General features: G+C 42.6%; 1 protein-coding gene across 12 annotated transcripts; it reads right to left on the reverse strand.

The window, feature by feature from the left end:
• Window positions 1-1703: 1703 nt before the first annotated feature.
• LOC119316319 lies at window positions 1704-7079 on the reverse strand. 12 transcript variants are annotated; one of them, XM_037590629.1, is made up of 8 exons: window positions 6315-7079; window positions 6016-6089; window positions 5887-5929; window positions 5324-5386; window positions 2898-3051; window positions 2758-2813; window positions 2253-2498; window positions 1704-2111 (listed from the first exon to the last, which is right to left on the reverse strand). In XM_037590629.1, the coding sequence occupies exons 1-5, from the start codon at window positions 6684-6686 to the stop codon at window positions 3031-3033; spliced, it is 573 nt and encodes a 190-aa protein (XP_037446526.1). In that variant the 5' UTR covers window positions 6687-7079; the 3' UTR covers window positions 1704-2111; window positions 2253-2498; window positions 2758-2813; window positions 2898-3030. The 12 variants fall into 12 exon arrangements, 3 of the variants coding, with proteins under 3 accessions (XP_037446526.1, XP_037446525.1, XP_037446523.1); XM_037590628.1 differs by having other exon boundaries at window positions 2898-3079; XR_005152870.1 differs by having other exon boundaries at window positions 2898-5409; window positions 5887-5924; window positions 6016-6071.
• Between the last annotated feature and the right edge of the window lie 2546 nt (window positions 7080-9625).

Below are 9625 nucleotides of genomic sequence, written 5' to 3' on the forward strand. Positions count from 1 at the left end.
TGATAAAATAGAGGGGGTGAAAAATAACTATTCCTCATCTAGGGTGACGAATAGCGCGACCCTATATATATATATATATATATATATATATATATATCAATGCACCGTAATTTTACGTTTCATAAATTTGTCTTATTTCCGACGTAAAGAGATATCGTAAGAAAATATGTAATCGCCGTAAAAATATTTTATATTATGTAAAATTACAAACGTAAAAACATAGTGCAAAATACACATAAACTGCAAATTTTCTTGTCTTATAACCTATATTTTTATTTTCTTATACCAATTTTTACGTAGTGAATCAATATGAATGTAAGTATTTAAAATCCAAACGTAATTTAATTATAAAATGATCGTAAGATTACCTCGGGTGAAGAATAACTTATTCTGCATCCTGAGTGATGAATAGTATCAATGACCCTATATATATATATACTAGCAAAAAGGGCCCGTGCGTTGCACCGGGAGAAAAAAAATCATAATCTCCAATGGCCATGACTATATTTTGTTGCATCACCGAGATACACAATCACTCTCAATTTCATGAAATCATGGGCATTTTTAAAACTCGTGCACATACCTACAATCGAGAATAATTTTCAAATCCGTGAACATTTTTACAAATTTTTGAATATTTTCTAAGACCAAGAACATTATCTAAATTTATGAAAGTTTTATACAATTTGCAAACATTTTTCTAAAATAGTAATTATTTTTCAAACAATTTTTTGAATCGGCGAACATTTCTAGAAATGACGGATATTTCTTCCTTTCATCAAATAATATCTAAACTCCGCTCGTGAGTAAATTAAAAATGTTTGTCACTACCACATGGATACATCCAACATCAAAGAGTTTATTTTTGACTTTCGAAATCAAAAGCAACATATACTCGCTAATTTTGTTCAACAATAACAGTAATTTATGATTTCCTACAGTTTAAAAAAAGCTCACATATCTATCTTGTGTGAAGAGATAGCTCTTCCAAATTGAGTAGTGGCCTGAATACTGAATTATTATTTTTGCTTTTCAGAGCTGGTAACTTGCTAACTTCACCCTGTTGTCTAATTTCTGGACACATTAGCCTACTCGCATAATATAGATAGAGTGACTTTGCTTCAGTTAATACATGCCTCTACTTCTAGTTCTAGTTGGTATAGTTGATTTCCAAAGAGAATGAAGTTCTACTATTTAGTATTGTCCTCGAAGTTACAAAGATAAAATACAAAGCAAGAGAGAACATATGATATACGTCCATGCCATCGTGAATCAGAATGACAAGGCTCAGTGTCTAATTGACACATTGCTATGAGTCCAAACTAACCAAGGTCTCGTCAATTCTGGGATTTAGAAATTGGAAGAATGGGGCTAAGTTCTAATAAAGCTTCTGTTATTGTTTCCAAAGAACCTAGGTGAGGAGGCAATATCTTTTAGATATAGTCAAGAACAGAATCGAACAGGCTCGCTAAATTCATTTCACTATTATGCATAAGGAATCCTTGTTAAATATACTTGTCTCTGCATCCGGAGTGGGTGATACAGATTAAGTACAATAAAAACATGTTTATGCACCCGGAGTCCTTGGTCCTTATAAGAACTTTAGTTCAGAATAATTCAGTGAAATGACCATAAATCTTCTGAAAGTAACGATATAAATAAGGGATATGAATAGGAAAATAAGCATATACACTGATTTTGAATGGACCTCTTCAAAAGTAAGTAATTGCTTAAATACTGAAGAAAAAATTATTCTTTTCAAAGCTGGTGACTTGCTAACTTCCCTCTCATCCTGCTACCAGTCAATAGACTATGTAAAAGAAAATAAAAGAAACAACAGAACCGCACCTACTACATATACATTATACCTCTAGACATATACTAAAGATGCAACCAAATTGCAGTACATTCTTCTGCTCTGGTTCAAGCTGCATGTTTCCTACATCCTACCTCAGCCAAAGAAACAACTTCAAGTCAATTCTAGGTAGCTGCATTGCCTATGTCTGAAACCCAACATACGATTGATATTCCCAGCTGCATTGTCTATGTCTAAAACCCGGCATACAATTGCCTTATGTGCTAGATTCTCAAGAGAAGTTTTATTGTCGCTTCTGCAGAAAGTAGAAGCATTATTACATAAATAATAATGCTCCAGTGGTGCAGAACTGGATTGCATAATAAGTTGTGGTACATTGGGCAACAGAGAAGCTATGCATTGGGTATTAATTATCTTCTGAAACTGTAGTACATACCTCAGGCGAAACATGGTCAGACGGAGTTCCGGTGAAGGGTGGAGCACGAGCGGATAGTGTTCCTGCTAAGTCGGCGGAACGGCGAGATTGGATGGATGCCGCCTGTGACCCGGTCATTCAGCAGTATCTAGGGGCCACTTCAGGGACTTCGTCATGCACAACTTCATCTCCATCGATCCCTGCCCCAATGAACACCTTGCCGGATGCCAGAGTTCCACACCAATGAACACCTTGCCAGATGCATGCCTATACAGAGGGAGTACACGTGAAAGAACATTAATTCCATGTAGTAATACTGCTTATGTGAATTAATTATGGTAAACAAAATTTCAGCTAAAATAAAGAAAGATTGAAAACAGTATAAATAAATTTTCGAATATTTTAGTTATTCATACAAACATGTTCACGAAATATGGCAGACAACCTCCATATCAACAAACATGCAATTATAGATAGTTACAACTAAACTTGTATGTCGTTGTCTTACTTCAAAGTAGGTGAGTACCTTGTCCAGCAGTGGCCTGAGCTTGGATAATTCATATCCTTGCACATATATTTTTCCTACATGTATTATGACAATTTGTTCAGAAAAGCAGGATAACTAAGAAAAGATGAATATATAAAGATTTATATATTAGATCTCACATCATAAATCTCCAAACGATTTTGTGCTCCCACTCTCTGCCAGATGAGAAACTCTAGGCAATTTCCATGGAAATTTACCACATATCATGGAACTGGTATATTATATCATACCATGGTACACAATATTTCTCCTTTATCCTTTTTGTAATTCAAGCTTCAAAGAAATAGCCAATGAAAAGGTACTGGAAATGTCAAAACATTGGGCAAGATTTGTGAGAATGTCTGCTAGTATAACAATAAAATAGACAGATAAATAACCAAGCAATAAGTAGATGGTAAGAAACTAAGCATGGATGTGATTTTGAACCAAGCCTGAAGCTCTGTCTTATGAATTGAGAACAATGGTGAGTGAACCATGGAAAGCAACTCAATTTCCTTCTTGTTTTCTGCTTGCTTGTACATCTATTTTTGTCGTTCTCTCCTGTGGTCATGGAGTAAAATCAACATGCCATATATATCAATATTTTTGTTCATGTTATCATGCACTGTGGTTCTAGGGAGTAAATTCTGAGCAGAACGGGCTAGCAGCACTGTACTTACTATATACCAACAATTTACTCGAAAGTAGCTGCTACCAAAAATATATACTGGTAAGCGACTGCTATACATGTGATTGCAGAGATGTTCCTCCAACCTGTACTGATCAGAGATTCTGAAGCAGAGCCAGCTACCTAACCAACATGCCTAGCAGACGAACACGATGTGGGGGTAAGCCATGGTTGCGAACCAAACACACAAGTCATGCCAGCATAGCAGACGGTGGAAGCCTGCAACAGCAATGCGTGGGTGAGGTCGAGACCGTCGGGCTCGCCGTCGCTGCTGTTGCACGAGTTTCCACCTCCATCGCCGCTCTCGAGGAAGTCGTTGACGAGCATGGCAGGTCCATGTCACTCTCGTGGCTGCCGTGGTGGCTCTGGCCCCTACCCTCCACGCATCCAAAGCCAGAGCTCACCTCTCTGGCTGCTCTGTTGACGAGCGCCCAGATTCAAACCGCAGGGGAGCCATGCCCCAGTGGCTGAATTCGTAGAGGAGGCCTGCCTGGATCGATGTTCATGCTTCGGCTGGGGATCGACACCGATGAGCAGCCTGGGTCTGAATCTGAAAGAGAGATTGGGTGTGCAAAGGGGATGAGGTGGGTGGCGGCGCCCTAGCATGGCCTCGGGCAGAGGCAGGGCCTGGACCGGCGTGACGGTGGCGAAAGCTAATAGGATGAAGATCGAGGGAGTGTGAGGTGGCTGCGGGCGTCGCGCTAGCCGCCACCGTCGGACTGTGCTTCGAGTCATCGCCGCTGCCTGACTGCTCTCTCCCAGCCTCCCAGGTAAGAGCCTCTCTCGATCTCGACGTACGAAGACCAAGTCGAGGGAGATCGACGAAAGAATAGGAAGGAGGCCGAGTCTGGTGCGGCAACGCATCGTTTGTCAGATTTCATGTTTGCGTGTTTTGCACATGACGTGGTTCCCCGAATTAGTATCACCCCGTGTATATGTTTTAAATTCAAAGTGAAAACGTAAATTCACGGGAAGAAACGTATTGTGACGGTGAACCCGACAAAGTCAATCCATGCGTTGCAACGGGAGAAAAAAAATGCCTCAATCTTAAAAACATGGTTCAAGTCCCCACACAGGTACACGCCCACCATTTGAACACAGCGGAGAAGCACTAATAGCATAAACCGTGAATATGAAATATTAATAAAGCTTAATTTCCCTGTTCAAGTTTAATAGTGCCAAAAAAAAGTTACAAAGGCACGCATTGTTTTGTACATGGATTGATAGCTACAGAGTATCTACTGCTAGTGTGGATTTTCTAGCTTGAATTGTACCCTTCCTGCATAGAATAAGAGATTTTTACTATGCCAAATCTCATTTCATGACATTAATAACAAAATTTTAAATTTTAAAACATTATCCTACTGTAACAATTTTAAATTAAATTGATGAAATCTAACAGGCTAATATTTCTTTTAGGTGAGACCCTATATTCATTTTTTTCTTAGGAATATTCAAAATCTCATTGTTAGTTTATTTAATTTTCTAAAATGAAGTTTTATTTTTTATATGATCTTCCTTGGTCATTGTACCTGAAATATGACTATGTTTGTAGGAAAAACAAAACAAAAACTTAAATGTGTAGTTAGTTTTATTTTATTTAGAAATACGAGCATACATGTTTTGATTGTTTGCACCTGCTTATATTTTTTTGGAAAGATGTTTTGATTGTTTGCACATAATATTATTTTTTGTTAACAAAAAAAGCCTCAAATGTGTAGTTAATTTTTTCATCAGCATGATTCTTCATGTCTCGGTTAAACCATCAATTGTCTCCAGGTTCCAAAGTTATAAAGGAGGCACACTATAAGAAAGATAAACAATAGAAAGAAAAAAAGCACAAATTTAACCATAGAAGAAAAAATGTTGCCTCTATACCTCTTCATCAAGGCGATTACCAGTTACAGTGAATACCCTTCTTTCAACGACTTCCTGGTACTCCTGCCCGATTGATTCTCTCATTACTTGCATCAGAGGGAAACAACACCGAATCACACACATTATACTATTCTATCTTCAGAGATATCAGGCTGATAGCATACTATCAATAATCTACCATAATGGTTAAGAAACATTTGTGTAAAGTTACTCAAAGTCCATAGGACAATTGGCAAAAACATAGTTGAGTAGTATCTTTCTTTTACTTTCTAGAACATATAAGCATTAGCGAAGTAACTTGCACTCTGCTAGATGTTCAGAATTCCTATGGGTTCTAGCCTGGATGGCTCATAGACATGGCAAAGTAGAGTGGTTTCTCCCTGCTGCTGCTCTATGAAGGTATATCAAATTAAATAGCCCTAGTAGTAAACAGAAATAAGGACTGGTTTTAACTTTTTGTGTATGTATCTAAAGAAAAGATTAGAGGGAACATTTATTCACAAGCAGAGGAGGAAAATCATCACATACATGCCAATTTGGACATTTCCAGTTGAAAACAATACCTGAAAATCATCCATCTGTTCCTTCATTTTCTTTTTCACTGCTCTGTAGAGAGAGAACAGAAAGCAGAGTGAACAAGGACTAATTCATGCAGGCAAGAAGAAACAAAAATTGACAGAAAATTAATTTACCCAATAGTCTGTTCCCTTGATTGATCTACCGCAGAGCCCTTCCCGCATCCAGGTTTCTGCATGTTAGGTAAGTTCTGTAGCACAGCATAGGGGCAAGCAGCAAACCATAATCAGATACAGCTAGGAAAGAATAACAGACAGACATGAGCAAGGTTAAGTGAAAGCATACATACGCAGCACGTGATCAGCTAAGACAACTATTTGCGTACCAATCAATGTAAAAAAATACAACCTTTGTTCATTGTAACAATGATACGGTGCCAGTTTAAAGTACTTGTACCAGAAAAGAAGACACATACCATCTCATATTTTCCAGAGCTCTGAAAGTAAAAAACCAACAGGTGCAAGAATCGGAACAGAGAATAGCATAATCCACACTTTTCTTCATAACTGCCCAAAGAACGGACCATCGAACACCTTCCGTGCACGCTCCAGATCACCTGCCCGCAGCCCCGGATCAGCGTGTTGAAGGAGTAGATGTCTAGGACGACGCTCTCGTTGACACGGGCGTTGTGGATCCGCCTGGCCATGGCCCCATGGCCGCGCAGCAGTCCGGACCTGAGCCGCTGCATGCCGGTGGTCAATTGATCCCCGTCGACGACCCCGACGCAAGGATGTGCCACCTCGAGTTGAGCCGTCCTCCGCCTCCTCCACCGCCAGCACATGGACATGAACTCGTGGTCGCATTAGTCCCTCTCATGGGCGACAGGATTGACGGGAGACACGGTGGTCGCGTGCCCGTGCGGCTTGACTCGTCGTTTGTGGCGGCTTGACTCCCGCGTCCATCCTTCGAACATCTCCTCCCCGACCTCGTCATACTCCCCGCCGTTTTCCCCCAATCACGGCCTCCAGCAGCGCCATCTCCGGCTCCTTCCGTCGGAGCAGATGCAGCGGCGCCCACGAGCTCACGCTCGCGTTCAAGGAAAAATCGACCGGGTGGCGGGGTGGGGGTGGGGGTGGGGGAGTGGCGGCGGGGGTTGGGCTAGCGCCGCGCGGCGGCGGGGTCGTGGCAGGAGGCGGCGGCGTGCTGGAGGCGGAGATAGGATTGGGAGGCAGTGTCGTGAGGGTGGTTTTTTTTATCTCGACCGTACCGGTTCGGCTGATTTGTTTCAAGTAATGCGGGTCTAATTACCAAAAACCACAGAGACTCTTTTGCAAAAGCGACGCGACGGTGAATCCGGAGACTCAATCCGTGCTTCCGTGCGTTGCAACGGAAAAAAAATATCACACGTGGTTCAAGATTTTAGTAATACAAGCACTGACTTGCATATGTTTAGTTCATTCAAGCACCGGCTCTTCTGCCATGACCTCTAAGCTCATCCTCGCTTCACTGTGAAGTCGAGAGAGTATCCATAGTTACTACCAAGTGAAGCCAACTTTAGGATCTGCCTTTCCTGAAGGTTCATGTCAGTCAGATGGATACATTTTACTCATTAAACACAAATATTTGTGCACACTTTAGATTAAGCAAACATACAGCTTCAGGACCGCAAGCTAATTTGCGAAGGTAAGACTAATCTCCTGCAAGGCTGCAACCTCCCACACTTTGACGTCCTCCTCGACAACTCATGCCATGAATTTATCAACACCATTCAGTAGTTCATCGCTGAATACAAAGAAGGGAGACTAAATCTCGCCACGTGAACAATAAATTTATTTACCTCTGTTTTTCGCACTGAGCAGCACTTGCACAAACTCTTTCTCCTACCTAATCGACTCCCCGTCTCCATCGCCACCGCCTTGTCCTTCCATCTAACAAGCTGAACCAAGAACCTCCAGTAAGCCATCTGATTTGGTTTTTTCATTCGCTGGCAAACTTTTTTTTTCTACATCATCATTTGCAATGCTTGATGGTGTTTTTTGTCTAAATCATCTTTGAAACTACACTACAACAAATTATGCTTGCAACTCCACACAATCAACCCGCTCTATGTAAATTGATTGCCTTTTCAAATCAAATTGTTCCTTTTAGTCAATTCCTGAATGTAGTGGACACAAAAATTTATCTACTGCTTCCGAGTTCAGGAGGGGAGAAGTGGAGCAAAACTGCAGCACAGCAGCTCCCAGCGAGATCCTGGAGCCGCAACAGGGACACCGGACACCCGTACAGTGGTCTGGCACCGGTGGTAGGAGAGCACACGCACGCGAACTCAGAACTGGCCTGCAAGACCTTGCCCCTTCCAGACCTCCGCGTGTGCTCCTACTCCGTCAACGATGGTGACTACCAGAGACCAGCGCTGGGGGTCGGGGGGCTGACGGCGACCTTGTGCGCTAGGGGGCCGGGGGATAACGACGACCTTGTGCGCGGGGAGGGCGGCAGGCACCCGGGGACACCACGACCACTGCTCCAGCACCACTCCTGCTCTTCCCAGAGCAAGTACCAGCGCGAAGAGCGCCCAGCCCGCCGGCAAGAGGCTCGCGGTGCGACACTCCCCTCCCCCATCAGGCATCACGCCAACGATGACGACGGCTGCTTCCGCCTCCTCACCACCACCACCGTCGCATCCCCCTGCCAGGTGAGGTCGTGCTGGAGCACTGGCGTGTCAGCCTCGTTGGCGGGACCGTCGCGAAGACGGCGGCAACGGCGAGCGGAGGGGGGACGGGACGGCGGGCTGTAGAGGGGCGGCGGCGGCTGATCCGCTCGTGAGAAGGAGAAGATAGAGGAACTGGGCCGCTTCGCTCGGGAGAAAGGCGCAGCGCTCGGGCCCGAAACGTTTTTTTCACTTACGTTCGGGCTATTGAAGACTGCGGGTTGATTCTTAAAAAGCTCAGGGACATTTTTGCAAAAACGGCACGACGGTGAACCCGGAGACCCAATCCGTGCTTTATTATTAGGGAGAGACTAGCAAACATACCCGTGCGTTGCAACGGGAGGAAAAAATGTATCAGATGCCATTAGCTCAGTAAGCATGACTCAAAAACACATAAGCCCATGCCATCAATATCAACATTGCACTCCATTCATGTTCCCTTGCCACTCATGGCCTCTAGAGCGCTCCTCGTGGCTGAGCCTAGCCGCTGGCTCGACATTGCCGTAGCATTCATGTTGAGCACTGGCCACGCCGGCCTGAATATTTGCCCTGTGAGCTCTTCCTCAAACCTCAAGTAATTTTAAATTTCCACTTCAAAAAATTAAATTAAACATTAAGTATATGTAAGTCTTAAATTCAATCAAAATATAGTTTTGAAACTCAAGTAATTCTAATATTTTTTGGAACAAAAGAAGCTTAATTTTGAGTTAAAAACTTAAAATAAGTAAGATTTATTTGTACTATTTAAGAGGTGTACTGCTGTATGTTGTTGATTTAAACTTTGATAACTGATGAGATATATTTATATATACTATATAGTTAATCTATATTAGCACATGCACACACGCATCTTCGGTGTTTCCTAGTGGCGCCGAACCTCACGGGGATAGACTTAGACCGAACTGAGGTAGGTCGAAGATAGACGGCTGTCAGAGCAGCTGCCGCTGCTTCAGCGTGATGGCTGCCACTGTATAGATCCATAATGTGCAGTATTTTGCTAATGTGTGTACAGTTGTACACTACTAAATCCATAATGTGCAGTCTCAGCAATGTATCTGAGCATTCATTAATCCACACAC

The sequence above is a fragment of the Triticum dicoccoides genome, chromosome 6A (genome assembly GCF_002162155.2).
Source record: "Triticum dicoccoides isolate Atlit2015 ecotype Zavitan chromosome 6A, WEW_v2.0, whole genome shotgun sequence".
In the NCBI taxonomy this organism is placed as follows: Eukaryota; Viridiplantae; Streptophyta; class Magnoliopsida; order Poales; family Poaceae; genus Triticum; species Triticum dicoccoides.